The sequence below is a fragment of the Pecten maximus genome, chromosome 8, assembly GCF_902652985.1.
Source record: "Pecten maximus chromosome 8, xPecMax1.1, whole genome shotgun sequence".
In the NCBI taxonomy this organism is placed as follows: Eukaryota; Metazoa; Mollusca; class Bivalvia; order Pectinida; family Pectinidae; genus Pecten; species Pecten maximus.
In genome coordinates this window covers 7,367,306-7,394,482 of record NC_047022.1, presented here as the reverse complement: position 1 = coordinate 7,394,482, position 27,177 = coordinate 7,367,306, and the positions used below count along the sequence as shown (strand labels likewise).

At 37.9% G+C, this 27,177-nt stretch overlaps 1 protein-coding gene across 1 annotated transcript; it reads left to right on the top strand.

Moving 5' to 3' along the window:
• Nucleotides 1–13,235: 13,235 nt before the first annotated feature.
• Nucleotides 13,236–26,904, top strand: LOC117332398 (lactadherin-like). Its single transcript, XM_033891283.1, has 6 exons — nucleotides 13,236–14,082; nucleotides 14,360–14,439; nucleotides 23,118–23,272; nucleotides 25,014–25,160; nucleotides 26,198–26,348; nucleotides 26,572–26,904. The coding sequence occupies exons 2-6, from the start codon at nucleotides 14,412–14,414 to the stop codon at nucleotides 26,835–26,837; spliced, it is 747 nt and encodes a 248-aa protein (XP_033747174.1). The 5' UTR covers nucleotides 13,236–14,082; nucleotides 14,360–14,411; the 3' UTR covers nucleotides 26,838–26,904.
• The last annotated feature ends 273 nt before the right edge of the window (nucleotides 26,905–27,177 follow it).

Genomic DNA, 27,177 nt, shown 5'->3' with positions numbered 1-27,177 from the left:
TGACATCATTTGGCAAATCTAATACAGTAAGCTAAATATTGGACTATGACGACACAACCCTTCTTGAAGTCGTCGAGTTGTTTGATGGTCCATAGAGTTGTAAATGCAATCTGCAACCAACTTAAAACATCAATTTTCAAACGAGTACAGGAGAGGTCCGGAAAGTGAAATAAGACTTTCACAAGATTTCAGGTTTCCCAAACGTAGTTGGGGCAATCGATGGAACCCACATTCCCATCCAGGGCATGTCGTCCGATGATGAGCATACATATGTATGCAGGAAAGGCTTCCACTCGATAAATGTACAAGGGGTGGTCAACTCCGACTTAAGGTATGAACATCTAAGACGACCAATTGACCCGGTTTTATTATCGATCTGGTTTTATTAGCTCACCTGGACCGAAGGTCATGGTGCAGCGTCCGTCGTCCGTCGTCCATCGTCCGTCCGTCAACATTTGCTTCAAATCGCTACTAGTCAAAAAGTTCTTATTGGATTTTGACCAAATTTAGCCAGAAACATCCTTGGCAGAAGGGGATCAGATTTTGCATAAATGGTGACTCTGACCCCCAAGGGGCCTGAGGGGCGGGGCCCATTAGGGGAAATTGAGGCAATTCCTTTAAATCGCTACTAGTCATAAAGTTATGAATGGATTTGAACCCAATTTGGTCAGAAACATCCTTTGGGTAAGGGGAACAGATTTTGCATAAATGGTGACTCTGACCCTCAAGGGGCCAAAGGGGCGGGGCCTAATGGGGAAATAGAGGTAATTCCTTCAAATCGCTACAAGTCATAAAGTTATGAATGGATTTGAACCCGATTTGGTCAGAAACGTCCTTTGGGAAAGGGGAACAGATTTTGCATAAATGGTTACTCTGACCCCCAAGGGGCCAAAGGGGCGGGGCCTAATGGGGAAATAGAGGTAATTCCTTCAAATCGCTACTAGTCATAAAGTTATGAATGGATTTGAACCCAATTGGGTCAGAAACATCCTTCGGGGAAGGGGATCAGATTTTGCATAAATGGTGACTGACCCCCAAGGGGCCCAAGGGGCAGGGCCCAATAGGGGAAATTAAGGCAATTCCTTTAAATCGCTACTAGTCATAAAGTTATGAATGGATTTGAACCCAATATGGTCAGAAACATCCTTTGGGGAAGGGGAACAGATTTTGCATAAATGGTGACTCTGACCCCCAAGGGGCCCAAGGGGCCCAAGGGGCCCAAGGGGCGGGGCCTAATGGGGAAATAGAGGTAATTCCTTCAAATCGCTACTAGTCATAAAGTTATGAATGGATTTGAACCCAATTTGGTCAGAAACATTCTTATGTGAAGGGGAACAGATTTTGCATAAATGGTGACTCTGACCTCCGAGGGGCCAAAGAGGCGGGGCCCCATATGGGAAATAGAGGTAATTCCTTTAAATCGCTACTAGTCATAAAGTTATGAATGCATTTGAACCCAATTTAATAAGAAACATCCTTTGGGGAAGGGGAACAGATTTTGCATAAATGGTGAGTCTGACCCCCGAGGGGCCAAAGGGGCGGGGCCCCATATGGGAAATAGAGGTAATTCCTTTAAATCGCTACTAGTCATAAATTTATGAATGGATTTGAACCCAATTTAGTAAGAAACATTCTTTGGGGAAGGGGAACAGATTTTGCATAAATGGTGACTCTGACCCCCAAAGGGCCAAAGGGGCGGGGCCTAATGGGGAAATAGAGGTAATTCCTTAAAATCGCTACTAGTCATAAAGTTATAAATGCATGTTGTAAACTCAGAGAGTCTGGACCTCATTATTTCTTTAAAGCAGTTGGGATCCCCACGCTATAACCATAAATAGCATTGTTTGAGGTTAACAAACAAAAGGAATTGAACATGAACATTATTTTGACATTTGGTCAAATCCAACCAGGTGAGCGATACAGGCCCCATGGGCCTCTTGTTTGTTTTATTATTATATTGCTTCAAAATCAGAACTTTCACACCTGTCAAAGGTAACAACAGACCAATTTTGAAACGACAAATTTTGAAAACCTTGTTCTACTTAGTGAGGTTCTGGTTTAAGTAACCATCTGTCTTAAACAGCCAACTTTCTGTCGGCCTCTTGGGTGATCGCTTAGTACAGTTATACTGTATAGAGAATATTGCCCTGGATAAAATAACCTGTTTTTTTTCAAAAAACAAATAGATAATTGAAAAAGCAGTAGCAACTACCATTTTTAGTGACTGATATGTCTCGGCAAGGGGACAGAACCCAAAGCCTTCCTCAATGGGGCGAACGCTCAACTAAAGGCCAAACCACAGTGAGGCATTAGAAAGTTGTTCAGAAAGAAGAGAAAAGATAAGATCCCAAGTTTAGTCGCCTCCTACGATCACGCAATGGGGGCAGCAGGTACAATTCTTACGCCCTACAGGCCTCTAATTTAATACGCACTAACCACACGCATGCATGTCGCACGCACGAGAGGCCGTCCTTAAATGACCTTAGCCAAATTATAAAGTGACATATATTTCGATTCGATGACTGAAACATGAACACAAGAAACAATTGCTTTGTTTTACAATTTTTTCGTCTCTTCCTTTCAGTTTATTTTTTGAGTTTCTGACATTTATTTTGTCTAATTTTGATTTTGAGTGTTCCAAATTCTCGGAGGTTCTTTCAAGGGTCATTAACAATTCGTCGTATTTAACTTCCCACTGTTTACATTCGGTCGCTAGGTTTTTTCCCATTGTTTTCTAATGCAGCATGGTGTTTTTTTGTCGTCATTGTCAAAAGTTGTAATATATCTATTTTTCTCTCATAACGCTGGATTTGGACGGTAAGAATATAGATGCAAATAGATAATTGAAAAAGTGCATTTGAACGTTTACCCCTATTATGAATGTTGTGTCCAATCTGCAGGACGGGGGATTGCTTCTTGGTGACTCTGGATACCCACTGAAAGAATGGTTGATGACGCCAATTGGACATCCTAGAGCAGGCCAGGAAGAAAGATATAACCTGGCTCGCTTTAGGTATGTTCATTGCTTATTCATTGATACATTTGTATGTAAATATTATAAGTCATTTCATATCCCTTGAAACCATACTTAGGTCATTGAGTATACACGATAATTTACATTTTACAGTATTTAGAAGGCGAGAGGCATGGTTTATGTTAAACTCAATTCCAAAGAATGTATCACATTTTCTCAGCACGGGCTTAGGATCGACCACGGCAGTATTGTCTAGTACCCCCTCTTTTTAATCACTTCCCGAGCTTGCAGGTAAAGGCCCGAGTGGTTTTCCGATTGGTACACCATTCAGTCATATACCCGAGTACCGCCAGTACCTTTGGATATCATTTAATTATTGAAACAGTACATGTAGTTACTAGTAAGATATTTGCGAATAAATGCAAATAATTGTAAAATTGTTATGATTCACCGGTTGATTGATAATCAGTGCAATCAGAAAGGAGTGCAATATTCCGCGATGTACATGTATACACTTGAATACAAGGACCGTAATGGCGACCAATACTCAGGGAATCCAGTTTGCATTTATATATTTTTTATGTGGTAAAGCAAAATAGTGACTTATGAAAAATAAATACAATGTGTATATCAAAATGGTAATCATCCTCTTGGAATTATATGAATTAGAGTAATGACGCGATTGATAATTCAAACGAATTAAAATTCCATCCAATTCCATTAGGTGTCTACACAAGACTGGAGGCAGTCTTCCATACAACCCCAAGAAGTGTGCCAAAATGATCGAATGTGCCATTCGACTACACAATTTGGCAATAGATAACAGGGTGCCACTGACGGAACCTGTGGAAGCAGACGCTGGGAATAACCACATCATTGCTCCAACAGTCAACAACATAACTGCGGCGGCCGTACGAGACAGATTAGTCCAACGATTCTAAATGTAAATACCTCATAGAGTTATAAGAAAAAAAAGAAAAAAAAATATATAATAATACAATGGTCAATGCCAAATCACCCACTTCAACGAAAGTTGGAGATAAAAAACATGATGCAAAAATGAAAGGAAAAACATAATTTTTCAGATAAATTTTATTACCGGTGACACAGACCTGGATGGTTGGTCTTCTTCTAGCACAAGTTTCTCGAGAAGCTGTGTCCTCCTCTTTTGTAGTCTTAGCATCTCCTCCATGATTTCTAGTTTCTTTTCCCGGTTGATTTCTAAACTTAAGTTCTTCTCACGTTCTAGACTTAGGAAATCGTCTTGCACGCTTTCTCTATCTGAAAATCAATGCTTCAAAGTTTCAACATAGTACAATAACACTGTGTGCGAACTCAACTGTACGGCTACCGGATGTTGCGATAGCTGAAGCGAGGCAGTAAGGTAAAAAGCAGAGAGCGAGATCAGTTTTAAAGCTGAAATTAGGTAGTTATATTATGTATTGGACATATCCCAACGTTACGGTGTCTCCTAAATAAACTCTTGATATTATGTAGATTTATAAGTTAAAAATACACATGGGAAATGCTACTTTTATATCAAAACTCTGCGTGAAATCAGCTGACGATGTGACTGTCGCATCAAATTTTCACATTTAACAGATAAACACGGGTAATGTATACCTTTCTGACTGTTTGAGTTGAAATATATACGTCTCCGCAATTGAAAATGACATTCAGCATGATTCTGTCTTGACTACATTTTGTAAAATATCGAAATAAAGTTAGCATCGACTGTACGGGTTGTCACACAAACAAATCTAGGATTGTGTACGGCCTATAGCGATGTGACTGGACGGTGTGTTGTGATTTATGTATGCACCAAGATTTTTGCCTGATAGTGTACGTACAGCGTACAAAATTCAATACAACCAAGAAAATGTTTGGTAGTTTCTTTGGAGGAAAACTTTCCTGGCCGTCCAATCTCTCGAGCAAGGCAAAAATGTCCCGAATCAGTTCATGGTCGAATTTCGCTAGGATTGTCGTTGTGCTTTCCTTGCTGTAGCATAGTAGAAATAGTAAACTCTGTGTTTGCAAAACGAACAGAATTTGAACGACGTAATACCATGGTAATGAGTAAACAACTGGTGTTTTGAATAGTTGAAATGGAAAGGCACATTTTATTTCAATAGCATAGTTTTTTCCTCGTGTAGTCTTTTAATTTCATCTGCCTGTCTGGCACTGTCATCTGGACTCACAACAACAAAGGGAGCATCTTTGTAATGCATGGTCTCACATCCTTCTTCTACATAGGACAACGACGGGAAGAAAACGGGTAAAACCTTTGATACCAGTGTTGCAATGGCATTGATTTCATTTGACGTTCCATACTCCATCCTTTGTATTGCCTCATCCCCAGGAGCCGGTTTTTCTTTCGAGTTGAAAACATTTTCATAATTTTACATTTCTTAGTTTATGTGACAGCTCAATATCCTCTTAACATGAATGATGTGGAACAGCAAAATTTATTTTCGCATCCTGGGAACTGGTTTCTTCCAACCTCCCATAAATTTCCCTTTGAACAGTTTCAATCCTGTTCTCCAAATATGTTTTACCACGGCGGAATACCGCATAGCATGAGTATTTTCATGGGAGTACCAACCACAACATCAGGAAACATCTTTGGACTGGTCACAATCAAGTAAAATAATGTCTTGGAAGAAAGCGCTTAAATCATGTTCATCATCTTCATCCTCATCTTCAGAGGTATTAGCAGCAAACGATAACTGCTTGACATTCTTAAATGGCGCAGAAGATCTGCAATGAACTTTACTGCACGGAGAAGCAAAGCCATCATCACTTTCCTGTAATGTGATAGTACAGGTGTCACTATTTACTTTGATCTTTTCCCCCTGTCTTCCTACTACATCTGGTACAATTTGGAAATTTCTGGTCCTAAGTATAGTTCCTTTTGGTGAGTGTTTTGCAGTTTTGAAATTAAGTATTTCATGCCCATGTAAAGTTTGACTGTGCTAAATTACGTCTTCAAACAGCAAACATTTGAAATCACAATAATAGCAACGGTATTCCATCGTGATCTGAAACGGTAGACAAGAAATCTCATTAGAAACATTTTTTTAATATCGAATATATTACATAAAACTCGTGGACATTGAGAGTGTAGCTCAGACTACTTATGATGCATCGATAACCATCACAATTACCCGTACGGTTCATTTTTCATAAATCGCTACAACCCTTACAGTACTTTCATAACAACCCGTACATATTCCTGCATTCCACTCCGTGTATTTTTTCTCGTAAAATGTAAGTTTGCATAATATTGTATTGTATAGGAATGGTGATATAGAATAATCGGAGTTCAAACTTTCGTTTTAGAACTAATATAGAAGGCATAACACATAACGAGAGGATACAAATGAAAATAATAACATCTTTCAGATGAAATTTTCGATGAGGAGCAAGTGATTTTTAATCCTTACGATAGTTTGGTTATAGTTAAAAGACATGTTGATAGTCTCAAGGCAAGATTGATATCTAAACATGAACCAAAACTTGTTCTTTGTATCAATTCCCTCTTTAGTCGGTACATAATTGTTATTTTCTTCTCACCTCTGCAATAAGCAGCCATTTTCAACCGCTTCAGCAATCGCAACATCCGTTAACCGTACAGTTGAGTTCGCACACAGTGAATAATAATTATCCTGGAAATCGACACAGAATAACAATGAACAAGAGGTCAAAAGGCCTCAAGTGTCACCCGAGTTTTATAATTTGGTAACTAAAACCAATATGTCACGTGTTTCAATAAATTAACCCCTAAGGTCATAAGGATTTACACCTCCGAGTAGTCAAAATTTTCCATTATCAATTTTGTTTTCTAATATAATTTTTTGGAAAGGGGAGAAAATGCCATTGCAGAAAATTTTTACTAAAAAGTATTGTGTTCTGTTATCAATAATCAATATTAAACATACCAGTCTCTGCAGTATCAACTCCTCCTGGTATACCATCTATGGATACTTACGATAACGACTGCAACACCTTCAATGAAAATGTATTTTAACTTAAGCCAACAATTTAATATTTGTTTATGTGCTCAGTACAAAATGTAATTGTATAATATTTGAGGGGAAATAATAATTTACAACGATCGCCAGTTACGGTTTTTATTGATGGGTGAGCCTCTCTTGTTCATTTGGTTTGTTTGATAGAATTTGAAATAATTCTAATTCGACGTTATAGTTTTCTACGCCCGTCTTTGGTGGGACGTAAATTATGGTACGGCGAAGTCAATCACCCGTTCATCCGTCCGTCCTACATTTTTCGACAGATTTCTTTCAAACTTCGTATACTTATATATAATCAATAACCATGTCATGAAGTTGTGTTTTCCTCAATATCATTGGAGTTAAGGGCCCTGCAGGTAGGGCGTAAGAATTGTACCTGCTGCCCCCATTGCATGACCGTAAGAGGCGACTTAACTTGGGATCTTATCTTTTCTCTTCTTTCTTAACAACTTTCTTCTTCCTAATGTCTCCCTTGACAATGCCTCACTTTTGGCCTTTAGTTGAGCGTTCGCCCCTGTGAGGAAGGCTTTGTTCTGTCCCCTGGCCGAGACATACGAGAGACTTTAAAAATGGTAGTTGCTACTCCTGCTTAGCGCTCAGCATATTTGGAGTGGAACGACTGGTTCGCCCGTTGTCAGTATAATGTGACCGGGTGGGGTGTGCTGCTGGGTGTCTTCGGCAGCATGCTTCAGTGAGGTAGCACTATAGATCGGCAAAAGTTCCGGCCTATCACAAGGAGACTTAACACGAACATACCGCAGCCTCCCAAAACACACATACGCACTCACCACACGCATGCATGTCGCACGCACGGGAGGCCGTCCTTAATTGACCTTAGCTGTTAATAGGACGTTAAACAAAATAAACCAAACCAAACCAAATTATCAAATTTGTTTTGAGACACTATTCAATTACAATTACCTGAAAACAGATGAATAAGAATATTACATGAACTTGATTTAAAATATAATGTGAATGAACATCACAGTTAGTTGACCGAGTTTTAATACTCCAGCAGCTTATATTGCTTGATTGTCAAATCAATATTGTATATACCATGGAGCAGATCCATACTAATATGTGGTTTTAATGATAACGGGTTTTCCCCTGTAATCAGATAAAAATGATCTGTATAAACAAGACTACATGTAATGGTATAAATTGTATGAAAATTTCTAAAGTCTAAAGGAATATATATAACTCACCCAGTCCCTCATCATATTTCAAATGAGACATGAGTGCACCTTGTGTCCCCTTAAAACGTTCACCAAGATAGATCATGCTCATGTATCTTGCTGTTCCCATTGCATGATCGTAAGAGGCGACTAAATTTGGAACTTATCTTTTCTCTATCTGAACAACTTTCTTCTTCCTAATGTCTCCCGTGACAATGCCTCACTTCTGGCCTTTAGTTGAGCGTTCGCCCCTGTGAGGAAGGCTTTTGGTTCTGTCCCCTAGCCGAGACATACCAGAGTCTTTAAAAATGGTAGTTGCTGCTCCTGCTTATGTTACACGCGTGTGTTTATTTATAGAACGCTTGGTAGTAGGTGTCGTCACTTCCGGTATAGAACAAGGTGCGTCGACCCAAACCGATATCCTGCTAGGAAAGCGGCTATAATGCCATGCAAACCGACATTTTGGCAGAAAATTGTGATTGGACTGCATAATTTGAAAGTAAGTATACTTTTGGTAATATTTGTTACTTTATTCACATTGATTTCACTGTAAACATTCGAAATGAAGTTGCGTATCATGAACCACATGGTAACGCATGGTCTGGTAGTACTGTAGAAGAGCTATAGGCCTTCAACGATTTTCAGGCATACATTTTGCAGATATTCACTCAAAACAACATTAAACTGAACTAAATCAGATTGAAGAAACATGGTTTATGTATGACCAGTGATTTAGAGACATTTTCAGTCCAAACAAATTTGAAACATTTCGGAAATTAGATGAAAGATGAAATTAGAAAAAGGATGAGGTGACACAGACTTGCAGGACGATGTAGACTGATTAGGTGACACAGACACAGAAAAATGTGTTTCACCTAGACAACATGCTAGAGAAAATTAGGTTAGGTAGGCCAACAAATCTGTTTTTCACTTTGGCTTAGAGATCTATGGAACCTATAATGACATTTAAAAGTAGTTTCTATGAAAGGGGCCAAAACAACTTCATGGTAGTCACCAAAATATAGGGACTGTGGGGTAAGGCGGAACAGGTTATTTGTTAAAACTTATTTAGGTTTTATAAAATGTGCTATAGATTTTATTAAGAACCATAGTGTGAAAATGTATGTTATTAATTCCAGAAGTAAAGCTTGCTCTTAATAATTCACCTGTAATTACTCTAGACTTTGTAATTATCCTGGTAATTTTCTGTTTTCTGACAGTTACAAGAATGGGAAGGAAAATGTCCGCAAGCTCAGACGGTATAAGGCCTTTGGTAACAAGTGGATGGCCTCTGACAAATTGACCACATATTTCACAAAGAGGGTCATTGTGGTTGGTACAATGAGAGCTTGGTTGATTATCTCCCCCTGGACCAGGTTGAGGTGAAAACTCTGGGTCACAAGGAGCAAGTTTTTCCTTGTCTATGACATTTTCATTCACTGGACATATACCGCATTTCCTAAAACCTGCTTTTATATTGTGTGGATTGAAAACTCTGTCGACTGCTGCTCTAAGGATCTGAGCAAACCTATAGGTAAATAACATACAACTTTTATTATGAAAATACCATCATGATTTAGATTATTTTTAAGTGTACGAATGAAACATTTTATATTATAGGCTATATCATAACCTTCATTTTAGACCAAATAAAGGCTTTTGTCATTCCTAGTAAATGTTATAAATGTTTGATTGGTAGATAACTTCAGATTTACCTGTTTTAAGCTCACCTGGTCCGGAGGACCAAGGTGAGCTTCTGTCATACCGTGGCGTCCGTCGGCCGTCCGTCCGTCAACAATTGACTTATTTGACTTCTTCATAACCGCTGATCGGAATTTCACCAAATTTGGTCAGACGCATCCCTATGGGTAGGGGACTCAAAATTGTACAAATGATTGGGCTGACCTGGTGGCCTCTGGGGCTGGGCCAAAAGGGGTTAATTTAGCTATATTGATATAAACGACTTCTTCTCTGAAACCGAGGGATGGATATCGCTCATATCTGCTTGGTAGCATCACTATGGGGTGGGGATTCAAAATTGGACAAATGGTGGGGCTGACCCCCCAGGGGCCTTAGGGGTGGGACCAAATGTGGTCAATTGAGTTGTATTGATATAAACAACTTCTTCTCTGAAACGGAGCAATGGTTGCCGCTCATTTGTCTGGTAGCATCACTATTGATTGGGGATTCAAAATTGTACAAATGATGGGGCTGACCCCCAGGGGCCTGAGGGGCGGGGCCAAATGTGGTCAATTTGGCTTTATTGATATAAACTACTTCTCTGAAACCGAGCAATGGATATCGCTCATATTTGCCTGGTAGCACCTACTTGGGGTAGGAATTCAAAATTGTACAAATTGTATGGGCGGAGGGGCTGAGGGGCGGGGCCAAACAGGATCAATTTGGCTAAATTAATATAAACAACTTCTCCTCTGAAACTAAGCAATGGATATTGCTCATACTCGCCTGGTAGCATCCCCTTGGGGTATAGATTCAAAATTGTATAATTGGTGGGTCTGACCCCCTGGGGGGCAGAGGGGCGGGGCCAAAAGGGATCAATTTGGCTAAATTGACATTTTTAGAATTACAATAAAACCAATGTTCATGTGCCCATATAAAATACTTCTTTTCTGTAACTAAGCAATGGATATCACTCACATTTGTGTGGTAGCATCCCAAAAGTCATTTTTTGGCATAAAAACCTCACGTACCCATATAAAATGTCTGATATATTGACATAGCAATACCAGTGACAAATATATTTAAACGTAGTTCTTGTTTCATATCTCATGAAACCAGGTGAGCGATACAGGCCCTCTGGGACTCTTGTTTCCTATTACAAGGTTTGGATCGGCATAGCCAAGGCTAACTGCTAAATCTGTAACTGGTTTTTTTTTCAGTGGACGAAAAAGGACAACATCTAGTGATTGGAGCAAGTGTGTTGTATGGGGAGGAGACAGTACAACTCCACCTGGTTTGCTCTAACAGTTTATATAAGGTCAATGGACACGCGGTTTTCATCATTATCCATGATGAGGAGAAGTGGACGTTGTTTACAGGCATGGACCAGGAACACCTGTTTGAACCACTTACTAAATAGATCTCCATCTATGTAGCCATTGGGTGATGTACCAAATAGCCAGTCACAAGGAATTCCTGAATGTTGATGAAATTATGCCTTATTTCACAACACATTTTCGTTATTTTTTCTTTCTTGTTTTTATAATATAAGTTTGGAAATTTTGAATATCCGACAGTTAGATTTAGATATTTAAAGCATATGGATAATGTTTAGTTTGATAGAAGTTGTATGTATTGTTTACTTGAACTTATACATGTTACTAGATCTGCTTGATTTATTTTTTATTATTTTGACTCATTTTCAATCATATAATATAGCAATGTTTCAACAGTAATTCATGCCACTTGCTGTTACAGTTACAACTTTTATATTTTCTTTCAGAAAAACGTACCATCTATGTAAGCTCCACTTGGAAAACTTTTTTCATACACTACAAAAGTTGGCAATACTGTCCCATCTCCGGACACACATATGGTTGCTGTTGTGTGCCGTAGTGACCACGTGTTTAGTATAGGCCTGGCCTTTGTTGATACAGACCCTGTCTTCAGCTGCAACTCCCTTCCCAAACCCAGTTTCATCAACGTTATAAACCAGGTGTGGTTCATTTTCAATATCTGAATAGATTAAAATGTAACTTCACATTTCAAAACACTTCAGAATGAAGATAGCCAATTTAATTTATTTGCATTTAAGCAAATTTTCCTTTATAATTTGTATCTTGTTTTAAAGTGAAATAACTTGAATTAACATTACTGGTAATATTCTTATATATTCCATTGGCAGTTCATAAGCTGGTAATATACAACATACCTCGTAGCAATGGCGCCAAACAATGATATATTGATCTAGTATAAATCATACATTTTCAAAACTATTTTTTTCAATGTGAAATGTACATTTTTAACATAAATTGTGCTGTAAACAAAATTTTAATTCAGTATCAAGTGTGATTTAAATGCTTTTAAAATCTACATATTCTCCACCTACCAAGCCTCTACTGTTTCTTTCAGAAGGGAAAAGTGCTGAGTCATGACAGTTGCATTTGACATTCGAACTCTTCCTCCATCAAGGGTCTGTGGCTTTCGCATTTTGAAATTTGGATGCCTACTCAGAAAATTACGAAACCATTTATAGGATCGATGGTCCATTTTCTCCTATTGTTGTTTGTCTTCCTTTTTTCTTTACTATACCCCGTAAAAACAGTTTGATCATCTTATATGTCAGTGATCTTGACAATATTCAAGATATGTACAGAGATGAATCTCTTCCTCTGATGTAAGCACTCTTACAGGGCTGGCCTTTCAACAAATTTCTTGCACGACGTTTTACAGTCATATGGCCCAGTCCGTGACTCTTAGTTGCCCGTTTAATTCGGATGCCCCTGTTAACCTCATTTACTGCAGAATGAAGCCATGTGTAATATATGATTATTTCAATGTGGTTAATGCTCTGTGTACAATCAAGATGTATTAAATCTGAAACTGTTATAATTTATTTTGTATGTGATGTCTATCATGTATTTGTTATGTAACTGCCCTGCAGGTAGGGCGTAAGAATTGCACCTGCTGCCCCCATTGCATGATCGTAAGAGGCGACTAAATTTGGGATCTTATCTTTTCTCTTCTTTCTTAACAACTTTCTTCTTCCTAATGTCTACCTTGACACTGCCTGACTTTTGACCTTTAGTTGAGCGTTCGCCTCTGTGAGGAAGGCTTTGGGTTCTGTCCCCTGGCCGAGACATACCAGAGTCTTTAAAAATGGAAGTTGCTGCTCCTGCTTAGCGCTCAGCATTCAAGACGTGGGACGACTGGTTCGCCCGTTGTCAGTATAATGTGACCGGATGGGGTGTGCTGCTGGGTGTCTTCGGCAGTATGTTTCAGTGAGGTAGCACTATAAATCGGAAAAAAGTTCCGGTCTATCACAAAGAGACTTGACACGAACATACCACAGCATCCCAAAAACACATACGCACTCACCACACGCATGTATGTCGCACGCACGCATGCCGTCCTTAAATGACCTTAGCTGTTAATAGACCGTTAAACAAAATAAACCAAACCATTTTTTCGGAGAAATATTAACTTCGCCCTTGAAAACTTCAGTCACTCGTGTTGAAATTATTTTAGGTGGGTCATTTGATTTCAGTCATTGAACGTCAAACTGATCATACATTGATGTAGTGAAATTAGATTTTCCCATCATATTCATGACTTGTAAACGGACGAAGAAATCAACAACCAGATGATTATCGAACATTACATGATTTATTTCGTTTCTGTGTAGACACCTATATGCTGGAATACAGCACAAGGTAACGCACATTCAATCCATACCTATCACATTAAATACTAATATCCAAACCTATCGCATTAAATACTAATAAGAGTTATGCGAAAATATTAACATCAGATAAGATCCCAAATTATGTTGCCTGTTACGATCAATACAAGGTACAGCAGGTACGGGTCTTACGCCCTACCTACAGAGCAACGGGATCTATAAAGCCGAGCAAAATAATACTGAAAGTGTATAATTTAGTTTCATGGTTCGATTTTATGTCGTTGTCTAAGTATAATGTCTTGGACTGTTCGAGGCTGGTGTAGAAAAAAACCATACATAATGTAAACATCGTTATACTTACTTAACATACCATGCCCAATGAATAACGTTTGTTTTAATATAGTCCCGGACATAGGATGAAAGTATTGATTTCATTTAATTACCCATCGTTCAGTCACACGACAACAAGCAGATAGGTTATTGATTGCGAACACTTTGGATGTGATTGAAATAAGATCCAGGCGATCACATCTTCTAACTGTGAGTATGAAAATTATCTTGTTATAAACTAGAATTGCATATTTTAATCAAATGTTTTCATATTCAGACACAATTTTGGAATCCTATTCTTCCAAATATCGGCTTTCATTAACGGATTTTAAATTCTGCGTATTTAATTTATTCTTGATATTTCTAAAAGCGTCAAGATATATTCTCTTGCTGTTTTTTTTCAACTTTTTGTTTATCAGTGTGGTCCAGACATTTACCTAAATATCTTAAGTTTTATTTTTATGCATATTAATGATATAAATTTCAGATGAAGAAAAGATGCCTAAATTCACCTACTTGAAGCATGGCTTCTGTTGACGATGGTGGAGATGGTATGCTGCGTCGTAGGTATGTACGGTTGTTTTATACCTACAAATATGTTGACGAGATTATGACCGCCTGTGATCATTTAAAGACACCATTCGCTGTGTAAAAGCGTTTTGTGGTCAATGTGTTCTGGGAGACTGATATAAAAGGCTAATAAGTTTCTTCAAATGAATGACCTTAACCTACCTTCAAGGCCACTGAGGTGAGATATGTGAAAAATGTTTAAAGGACTTCAATGATCCCAAAAGAGAAGTGAGCTTATGCCATGGTGCGATGTCTGTCCCTCCAACCATGAGACACAAAGACCTGATATTGGTCATATGACATGCTGGGGTGAAGGGCTACATAGTTTATAGGTCATCTAACCTGAAGGGCCAGGATGACCTCTAGTCATCATGTTTTTTCTGTTGTCGTGCGCCGTCCGCCGTGCGTAAACTTTTCACGTTTCAAACTTCTCAAGTTCCACCAGTGGGATTGAGCTGAAACTTGCCTGAAATGATGCTGGGATGGTCCTGACCAAGTGTTGTTATTTTTCGGGTCACTCTGAAATCCAAGATGGCCGCCACATTGTTTTTTTTCGGCTTCATAAAAACTTTGACATGGCAGCGATTTTGTAACATGATTGTGCAATCATGGTTTTTCTGAACAACACCTATTTCAAACTTCTCAAATTCCACCAGTGGGATTCAGGTCTTGCTTACCAAAAATGTTATTTTTCAGGTTGGCCAAAAATCCAAGATGGCCACCATGGCAACCATATTGAAAAACACATGTTAAACTTCTCCAGTTCCACTGGTCCCATTGAGCTGGAAATGGTGAGGATGTTAAGGAAGGAGAGGCACGACGGCCTTTTTGTAACATGATTGCACAATCAGGGTTCTTCTGAACAACACCTATTTCAAATTCCACCAGTGGTCCAGACCAAGTGTTATTTTTCACGTCGATCATATATCCAAGATGGCCGCTATGGCGTCCTGCAGGTAGAGCGTAAGAATTGTATCTGCTGTCCCCATTGCGTGATCGTAAGAGGCGACTAGATTTGGGATCTTATCTTTTCTCTTCTTTCTTAACAACTTTCTTCTTCCTAATGTCTCCCTTGATACTGCCTAACTTTTGGCCTTTAGTTGAGCGTTCGCCCCTGTGAGGAAGGCTTTGGGTTCTGTCCCCTGGCCGAGACATACCAGAGTCTTTAAAAGAGGTAGTTGCTGCTCCTGCTTAGCGCTAAGCATACAAGGAGTGGGACGACTGGTTCGCCCGTTGTCAGTATAATTTGACTGGGTGGGTGTGCTGCTGGGTGTCGTCGGCAATGTGCTTCAGTGAGGTAGCACTATAAATCGGCAAAAGTTCCAGCCTATCACAAGACCTAACAAGAACATACCGCAGCCTCCCAAAACACACATACGCACTCACCACACGCATGCATGTCGCAAGCACGGGAGGCCGTCCTTAAATGACCTTAGCTGTTAATAGGACGTTAAACAAAACAAACCAAACCAAACCAGTCCACAGGTGCCATTGAGCTTGAAATTGGTAAGGAAATAGAGTAAACAAAGTGTTGATTTTTTGCATCATAAAAACATTGACATGGCAGCCACGGTGGCCATTTTGTAACATAATTTTCTTGAACAACACCTATTTCGAACTTTTCCAAATTTCACCAGTGGGATCCAGCTCTAACTTAACAAAAATAATCCTGAGAGAGTCTTGATCAGTTTTGTTATTTTTCGGGTTGATCCAAATTCCAAGATGACCACCATGGCCAACAGTGCCAGAAATGATGAACAAATACAACCAAACCAATTTTTAGCATACTGGCTTTAAGAGGCACAATGTTTTTTCAAAAGAATTACATTGAACTACATCCAAAGTCACAAGGGTCAAATAGACTAAATTCTACATGATCGTAAGAGGCAACTTTATTTGGGATCATAAACTTTATCTTCTTTTGTAAAAACTTTCTCTTCTTTTGTAAAAACTTAATTCTTCCTAATGCCTTCCTTGACAATGCCTCACTTTTTTGCATTTAGTTTGCCCCTGTTGGGTTTTAGATAATGTCCACTGACAGAGGCATACTGGACATGGTAGTTGCTAATGAGCATTTTGAGTGGGGTGAATGGGAGAGGTGTCCTGCTGGGTGTCTTTGGCAGTATGTTTCAGTAGGGTAGCACTATGATCGGCAAAAGGTCCGGACTATCATAAGGAGACTTAACACGAACATTCCGCAGCCTCCCAGAACACACCACACTCGCCACACGCAAGCAGGTTAATGCACGGAAGGTCGTCCTTAAATGGCCTTTGCTGTTGATGGACAAATAATAACTAAACTAAGAAATAGTTTAAACAATGATTTATCGATAACCAAGGGACATTCAAGGTCACTGGGGTCAGATGTAATAATAGCAGAAATAAATGATTTATCGATAGCCGAGAAACTTCGAGACCTTATAATAGGCTAATAGTATTCTTTAATGAAGGGTAAGAAAATTGATTGACATGAATAAATCTATCCTATTTGTTATTTGAATAAAGTGGTAATTAGCTAAGTATCTACAGAAATTACAGACCCGTGTACGTTCGCTGTTCCGTCTTAAACGCAAGCTACGGAAGTGCTACGGTAATGCTACGGAAGTGCTACGGAAATGTTACGGTAATGCTACGGAAATGGTACGGTAATGCTACGGAAGTGCTACAGTAATGCTACGGAAATGCTACGGTTGACGCTCACAAATAATCGACCGTTTCTGAATAAATTATCTGGTTCTTATAAAAAGCGGATCCTAGACGAAGCGAACACGTAGAAACGACAGTGCAATGGTGTTTGATGCTGTGAATGTTGTATCGGGAAGTGGAAGGACGTTTTATCAAACTGTACTACTATAGAAAACCTCAGTATGCAAAAAAAATGTACAACTTTTAGAAACCGGAAATATTAAGGTCATATCAGGATATTTCAAATTTAGGAAAATTTATTATTCTCGGCAACAAAAGACGATAGCATTTAATTTTAAAATAAAATCACTCTCTACACTAGCGCTGCGGTCGCGTATGTGTTATCTCTGTGTGTCCGAACTTTATTGTTTTGTTTTTATGTATTTATCTATATGTTCACTGCATTTATTCACTGCATTTGTACTGATAAACCGTAAGGTTTAAGTAATAAACTAATTGAATTGAAAAACTTGTATCAAAGTGTTAAGTTAGGTACAGGTAAACATATCAAGAATTCTAAACACAGATTGGCCAGGCTATGAATAGACCCCCTATATGGCTAATTGTAAAAAGGAGAAACTGACTAGGTGTGGTGATGACTTACACACCTGAGCCCCATGACTCCTAACCTGGTGGGGAGGGGGGATTAGTACCCATGGCAACAAGTTAGGGGGACAATTAAGTCAAGTACATGTACATGTCTGGCAAGTCTATATATAACAATCACTGGTACATATGTTTAGAAGTCTGATGTCGGATCAGAGGAAACTCTGGCTGGGGAGGGATAAAAACTAAAAACAAGACATCAATAATTATATACTTAAGAATATACAATGTACATGTGAAATCAGATACGTGTATAGCACACGTCTACAATGGAGCGGACTCTAGGAGAAGTGAGGAGTGCACGAGATTTAAGGTACTGAAGTAAACGTATAATTAATGCACAACTGTTTTTTTAACTTATTATCACAAAGGACATAACCCTGTAATACATTGTTTCAATATATAAAGACTTCAACAGTGTATAGTGAAGAATCTACTTTTGAAATTAATTTTGATGCTGTTTGCGATCATTTTAATCATTTACATGCTTCTATTACAACACATCAGTTTGTGTCAGAGGCCTAATAATGGCTGACTCAGGTGTACATGTACTTCATGTAAATATTTTTTCAGACAAAATATTAATATTATAAATTTTTATTGAATGTTAATTTACTAAAGTTTTAGCTTTTACATTGTTATTCTAAACTTGAAAGTTTCTTTTACAGTACATGTCATCTGTATGATATTATACATTGTATGTTCTGTCGACAGATCTTGAGACATGTACAAATAAATGTACATGTCCAGACTACATGTACATTGCATAGAAGCCAAACATCTAGGAAAGGCCTGTTGCCATTGGCCAACTGGGCGCAATATTCAAACCTACAGCCTTGAGGACATGCATCCTATCACACTGATCATGCTGATCAGTCTAGCTCTTTTGTGTCTGGCACATGGTATACCTGGCCAGGTGACCTGTCCCCAATTAACCCCCCCCCCCCCCCCCCCCCCCCCCCCCCCCGGGTCCAATTATGGCTCATTCTCACTTAGCCAACATACAGAAATGTACCCGTATTACCAGGCCAACGTGTCAAATTTTACACCTGAGTGAGTTTAAACTATAACAGTGGCCTGTTCTTACTTTCATGAAAGAAAATATGAAAATGTCAAGTTGAATATGACTTATAAAATAATGATTCAAATGAATTTATGTAGGCTACTTATCATAACAAATCTTAGATATTCACGGTAAAAACCGAAATTTATTGAGTCAACTTTCAACTTTCTTTATTCAATTAAGTCTACATATATCATGAAACCATCATATCAAGAGTTTAAATTACAAGTGTATGCTTTTAATAATAGAAGAATTAACAAGTGTCTTTAATGACTGTTATTTAAATCTGTGTATATGTGTGAGGGTGTGTGTGTTATTTTTGTTTTTGTTTTTTTGAACAAAATAACAATTTTAGAAAAGACACCAAAGGAAATATTTTTTGTGCATACCAATAATTATAAAATTATATCAAACTAGCAGCGGGTGTATTTCTTAATGAAGTAAAGCAACGTTGCCACGAAGAAAGGTTTTTGCTATTCCAACTTTGACGAGGTATTCGGCGAACTCCGCGATAGAGACTTTGATGATGATGTTAGTGTGATGATACAAAGAAATATCTGTATAATATCAGTCCTGAAACTACGCGATTCAAATGATTCAAAACTTTCCTTTTTGCCGATGATAGTAAATTTTGTAAAGCAGCACGTTATATTCAAGACTTTGGTGAACTCCTATCCGATATTGACAGAGTCTACGACTGGTGTAAAACTTTAAAATGTACGTTTTATATAAAGAATATAAGACTCTTTCATATGTGTATATGTAGGATAGGGACATTCCACCCGAGGGGTCACAAAATGTGGTGAAACCCGAGGCTTGCCGAGGGTTTTACCACATTTTGTGATCCCGAGGGTGGAATATCCCTATCCTACATACACACATAATGAAAGAGTCTTTTTCTCTCATATCATTACCGAATTTCTGGCGAAAGTGTCCCTCAGCCATCCATTTTCTTCAATTTTTTAATTTCTTTATTTGACGTTTTTACTAAATATACTTGTGATATTCTGAAAGATCATACCCTATTTTTAGCAAACAATGTTTGCACACAAATTTCATTCATTTTGTGGTTAAGTGATGAACGAATGAACAATTCGCCGATAAAAATTACCGTAACTTGACCGACTTTTATGTGGCCGTGATCAAATTGTTAACATCCGAGAAAAAGAAGTTCTATCAACAATACTGAAAGCCAACGCTGAAATGAGTTTCCCAACTTCACATATAATTTGATTTGCACCTCGACATATTTAATCATTTCACAGAACACACTGTACTTTTAAATGTCAAGTCAAATTTTTTTTTATAAAATACTACGTCACTGCATGACGTCACGACTGTCATTGGAATTCCATTCATAGTTCAATGAGAGTGATGTCGATCTCGATCGCCATGACGCGGCGATGTTTCGTGGCTGGTAATTTTAAATTCACTGATTTTGGCAACTTCGTGTGTGAACCAGCGAACAGTGACTCTATACGAGTATTCGATCTTTTCTGTGACATAGGATTATATGTGTTTAACCGGTTGTCTTGATGGAATGACGAAGGTAGGTCAGTCGATAGGCTAACGATGATCATATTGAAAGGCTAGGATGGCAGTTAGTTTTCATGGTTACTCTACACAAATATAGACTCTGAGTTACAATTGAAATAAATATTTTTTATATGAACATCGAGGGGTGTCATTTTTACCGAATGTTCGTTCATTTAAGAGCCAATTCCCAACTTCCAAATACACAGGTTACTGAGTAGGCCTAACAGTTACTGACAGTACCGTAAAGTAAACAAATTCCAGGGCCCCCTGCTGACGCAAACGGAACCATTTCATAGGTTGTGACGTTTGACATTTTCTTTTTTATATTTTTTTTATGTATGGCTTTTATTTTACTTCCTGTCATTGCCAGGTGATTGTGTGTGTTTACATGTTTTTAATGACAAATGACAAATCTGTCGGGTAGGCAAGTCTGTATTGTACTGTAACTGTTACAACAGGCCTGTAACGTTAGGCGTAGTCTAACTGTTTGTTACAGTAACGGAGTTATATGTTCGCTCAGATGAAATGTCTAATCGTTTAACCGTGTAGCCCTATTGATTTACTGCTGATATGATATATATTTATCTAAGAATGTATGTATTTTTATAGTTAAGTCCAACGTTTCAAAACCGACACCGACGATAAGGACTGTCGGATGTGAACACAAGCAGACGACGTTGTGAGAGTTGTCCCCCTTGAACGCAGATTAATCCGCGCGCGTGAAATGCTATGTAAGATAGATTTATCTTACATAGCTATCTTACATGGGCAAACTCTATCCAACATGGCGAGATATGAGAGAAATATTGTTATATAACGTTTAGCAACAAAAGATATACAACTGAGTATCCCGACAGCTTCGGTGAGGAATCTCTTAAGAAAGAAACATATGCTAAAGACTTGGGTGTATGGCTTACTCCGAATCTTAACTTTTTATTACATGTTAGATAAGTGGTTGGTAAGGTCATGCCAATCTACATATTTGGATTTCCAAAACGTTATTCGCTCTCTGTACATTAGTGCAGTCAGTTAGATTACTGCTCTGAAATATGGTCACCATAGCAAGCAACACTCGTACACAAGATTGAAGTTGTACAGGTTTTTTTTATTTCTATGTTTTAAATCAAAATTAAACGATAATAGTCTATATTACATGTAAATTTGTACACAATTCAACATACCTATTCTGGTATGTAGGCATTAATACATATATTTTTATTCAAATCTGTACATAGCCTGCATGATCGAACTTTTACAGGATAATTTAACTTTTTAGTTCCACATCTTTTTTTTGACTAGGTCGAGTAGCTCAACCTTGCTTTTCCCCTGTAAATGCTGGATTATTGTAAGAAATTGTAATGTTCTTAAAAGAGTCCTAATTAATTTTAACTACCTTCGTCATGTTCCTGACAGTTTTTTAACGTTTCACTTGAGAGATTTATGTCGGACGAAGATTTGTTTTCAGAATTAGGTCTCTTTTTTACTGTTCATAACAAGACTTACTTGATTGTCTGGATGATTTCTATTTAGGACATCAGTTTTATTTCACATGTGTATGCACTTTATATACCGTATTTGCTCTAACTATGTAATTAATTTACTCTGATATACTTTATCAGAGACATATATATATATCACATATGTGATATATACGTCTCTGATTTTATCAATTTGTTGGACGTTTTATGAAGCAGTCTATACAGTGTGTGTAGCCTTACCTGTAGGCTATAATTATCTCTTATTGTTCTACCTTTCACACCTACTATCACTTGGTCCACAAATACCTTACCTTTAGTTTACCTGTATACTACATGCTGTGTGGTTTGTAGCATTGCTGACAATTAAGTCTAACTACCCTAGTTTACCTGTGTGATACTGTCTGGACCATTTGTACCCTATACATGTAGCCTGACCAGTGCATATTACATGTAACTGTTTTAAAGGTTAGACTATAGCACAGTAAAGGTAATATTGTTAATTGACACGATCTTCATCTTGGTTTCCATCGTAAAGCGTCGACTACTACTAGGATCCGCCATTTTTTATTACACTAAGATCGATGGACCATGTGACTTGACTTGTTTTTTGTGAGTGTTATTTTTCGATACAAAGATACAGACAGATTTATAGCCGTATCTATATCATTCTCACCTCCTTATAAAATTATTTGCTGTCGCTACATTTCTTTTTTGACGTTCGGTAAGTATATTTAACTAACTTTCGTTTCGATAAAAAAAATACACTCCGCAAAAGTTTCTACCGTACGGTTATGAGACGGTCTGCGAGTGAAAATAGGTAAACGCAAATGCTACGGTTATGCTACTGTGGGTAGACGCAAACGGTACGAAAATGCTACGGAAGTGATACGGAAATGGTACGGTTATGCTACGGTAATGCTACGGAAATGGTACGGTAATGCTACGGAAACGCTACGCTGAAATCGGAACTGCGAACGTACACGGGTCTGTACCAAGATCAACTTAAAAGTTGCTTTAGAATCAGATTAGCGATTCAGGTTTATTCAATCTAATTAAAATCTAGATGATCATTCTCACTACGTTACATGAACACATTCTCACAACGTTACATGTCCATGTAACATAGTGAGAATGACCATCTATATTTCAATTAGATTGAGGTTTATTGGGCCACTGGGTCAATGTATTTTATTTTATTATTATTTTTTATTTTTTTTTTTTGCAAGAAAAGAAAAAGTAAAATATGCTGCTACTGGTGGTGGAAATAAGATGCACATGAAGAATATAAAATTATACTCGTATTCTAGTTCCTTGTGACTCGAACCTCGTGTCCGGTCCATTCGGAGTTGAAGATTTTGCCCTCACGGGAAAGTTGCCTTATCACATTGATGGACGATGCCACCCAAAGTATGCCAGATTGAATTCACCGTATACATACGCTTTTATCGGAAGTTATCTTCAGGTAAATCTACTAACTTAGGTATTAATAATTAAGCTTACCTTTCCGAAGGGCGAGTGCACTAATGTCGTGAAGATTTAAGATCACAGTGGTCAAATAGGTTGAAACCTAGGGAACAACCAACCAATTGAATAGACATTTGAGACATCCCCAGTAGCTTAATAGGTAACTATCCAAAAGCAATGTTGATATCAATTTCCTAAGTCCGATTGAATATTTTTTCCAAAATTCCAGGTAATAAGAATTAACAGGTAAATATTTAAGATTTTTGACAATTTTTACTGCGAAATTCACCTATTTTCAAAATGGCTACCCTGGAGCTGAAGGACCCAATTTTATTTTTGATTACGTGTTATAAGAGACCCCAAACTTTTGTTATAAACCATAATTGCCATATTGAATTCAAGAATTTAAGTGATATACTCCAAAACGTTAAAACTAAAGTCTATATAAAAATAATTGGTTGGGATCCCTTAAACGACTTTTCAATGACCGAGTGACCTGATTATAGGTTTGTAGCATGCTGCTTAAGGCTGCCAATTTTTGTTCAAATGAATAACATTGGTCTACATTCAAGGTCATATGGGTGAAATAGAGTAAAATCTTCAAAATAATTCTCAACAACCTAGAGGCCCAGGGATATTGATATTTAGTATGTAGTATGCTGGGCGAAGGGCTACCAAGTTTGTTCAAATGAATAACCTTGACCTACATTCTAAGTCACATGACAAAAAGGTGTCGGTCTTAAAATGATTTCTCGATTGCCAAGAAACCTTATATAAGGCCAACAGAATGCTGCAATAAAGAGTTGGAAAATTTGTTGGCGTGAATAAAACCTAATCTAATCTGATATTTTTATAAAGTTGTAATTAGCATAGTATCTGCAGAAATGACCAAGATGAACTTCAAAGTTACTGTAGAGCAAGGTGAGGGATACATGCTGATTGGGCCCGTTGTTAATTAAACATTTCAGTGAACATCACAAAGTATATACAAGATTTATACCCGTTAAAAGTATAAGGAAAAACATCGCCTTTCTAAATGTGATCGTAAAGCTATAAACTTCTCGGAGACTGTTTCATTAACGTCGATTTATATATATTTTCTATTCCATCAATTTTAGCCACACTTTTTGTCATACGTGAAGTATTCAGGACTATTTTGATAAAGATAACTAGATCATTTGAGTCTTGTAGTGTATTTTTCCAATTTTTGTCAGTTTTCTCGTTATTAGTTCTCTCCCGATAAAACCGGGGACTATAGGTTTCCTCCTCGTCTGTCTGTTAGTCCGTGCACTCAGTTTTCCACACTTTTTATCAGCCATGCTTAAAGTTATGCTGGTGACATTTTGTATATAACTTCAATATGAGTAGCTACAAATCAAGTTGTAGATTCAGGGGTTTAAGACTAAGGTCAAGGTCACTTACTATTTTAATTTGGATCGGTAGGGGACATGTATTGCTTAAGCATTACCCATCATACTTGTTGATAATTGAGTAAGTCTAAAATATGTCATAACGAACTATAGTTTCGATTGAATTTGGTAACTTCGCATCGCATAGATGTCTTGGCATTCTAAAACATTTTCACTAACGAATACTTTCAAACAAAGGTCAAATTCATAAGTTGACTCCGGATTACCACACGAATAAGAACAACTCAGCTATGCTATGAAGCCTGAATGCGAGTACATAAATACTGGTAATGACATATCAACACCATTTGAGTTTTAAAATATTTCAAGGTCATGCTGAGGAAACCATCAAAGATAACTGGATTTGTGACTCGAGGAAGACATGGAATGCGTCAATTTGTCAGAACCTACAAGGTCCAATACAGTGACGATGGTACCAAGTGGAAGGAGGTCAAGGACAGCCATGGAGCTGTCAAGGTGAGGCACAGTTCAACAGGATAATGTTAGCGAAGATTAAGAGCTAGTATCTACGTATCATATTCTTACATGTACATTAGTCATCCCTGTTTACTGAAGCTGAAAAATCAGCCTCAATAAATAGCATGCGTTAGTTAGTTATTAGTTCTTAACGGCCCATCAACACTATAAAGATCCATTGGAAATAATACAAACTCGTTTACGATTATCATTTTCGGAAGTTTGTTGTAAACTGCATGTACATATGTATATTGACACTGACTGATCCCTAGGGGCGTATGGGCTGGGCCAAAGTTGTCAAATTAACTGAAACTACAAGAAACTTCTTCTTAAGACTTAAATAAGGTAGAGTCTAATAATATTCATAGATGGAAGGGTCTAAAGGTGCTTTACCAAAATTTTCAATTTCGTGACCCTAGGTCCACACGTTTGCCCTTGGGGAGGGGGTAATTTTTAATATTTTATATTGGGAAATCACAATTTTGCACCGCGTGCAACGGATAATTAGTTGATGAATACCTTTTAATGCATGGCATTGATGTTCATCTTACAAGAGAGAATTTCAACAAGAGCATAGCAAGTTTAAAGGTTCTTTTCGGGTCTGCTAATAAATAAAATATTGTGAACTATCTGAAAGCTTTTGACCTGTACCACAAGATTTGAGTGACCATAGTTTATTTTAAACTAATCATTAGTGTACCAATATGTATTTATTTGTTTCGTTTGTTTGACGTCATTTCGTCTTTTGCCCAATTTTTGCCCACCATTTTGTTGCCCTAATGGCCTTGATAGATATAGTGTTGATGGTCCATTAAAAAATAACTGTGCTTATGGACTGATAAGAGAAATATAATGGTAATAATGATAAAAAATCGCATATTTGATTTCGGACATGCTTTGTTATCTATGAATTTTCAAATAATGTGGATGCTTCTTTAGGTTTTTCCTACTGTCATACATGTGATTTATTTTATTGTTTAGTTTGTTTGCCTCTTTCCATCGACAAAAATTCATTTCTTTTGAATATTTGTCTACAGATATTTACTGGCAACAATAACGCTTGGGGGTATTCTTCCTCAACACTTGACGCCCCAATCGTTGCTTTGTTCATCCGGGTGATACCAGTGACTTGGTATGTGTCACGTGCGTTCCGTTTTGAAATTCGTGGGTGCCCAATTCCCAATGCAGGTAAGTATGAATTGCCAAAAAAGACATCAAAAGACGAAAAAACATCTACAAATTATATCAATAATTATTGTCGATGATTTGGTGTTGATATCTCCTGTGTGCGAGTCCATGCATGTTTGGGGGAGGTATGGTATGATCGTGTGTGTATATATTGGTTTGTGCTATTAACAAAATCTCTTGGAAATCCTACTTGCTTTCTTTACAGCCTATCCAAATTTTGCAGGAAACCAGACATGCTGGAAGGCAAACAGAGCGACGGGTATACCCACTTTTGACATGTTCAGTACAACAAGGACCAACCTGGGCGAGTGTGGAAAGGAATGTCACAACGAGAAAGAGTGTCACGCCTTCACCTTCAATCATGGATCCGGTCTTTGTCAAGGTCATAGTCACAGTAACTACCTGAATGTCATCATGCACCCGGTAGATAGCGCTGCTACTACAGGTAGTTCTTCACTATTGTTTGTGAAGCGGGAGACGTGCCCGTAAGTTTGGAAATTCTCCATGTTAACGGGGCGTTGAGCAATGTAGCAAAACAGCAACAGCAACAAAAGAAGAAAAGACATAATATTTAAGTTATTTTTAAAGCAATCATTAAAATTCCCTAAAGTTTCTCCCCATTTGCCAGTTGATGTTTGACAAGCTAGTATTTCCAAATGTAGCGGAATGTCACTCGTTAGTGACGAATATCCGTGGGGCCATATTCAGGATCAGTGTGATGTTCCCAATATCTTCTGTTTTGGGACATTGGAACAATCTAAAACGAGGTCTTTAGGACTGACGCTGATTGTTTCAAAATGCTAAAAGTTGTCTTTTTTCCCCTTTTTGT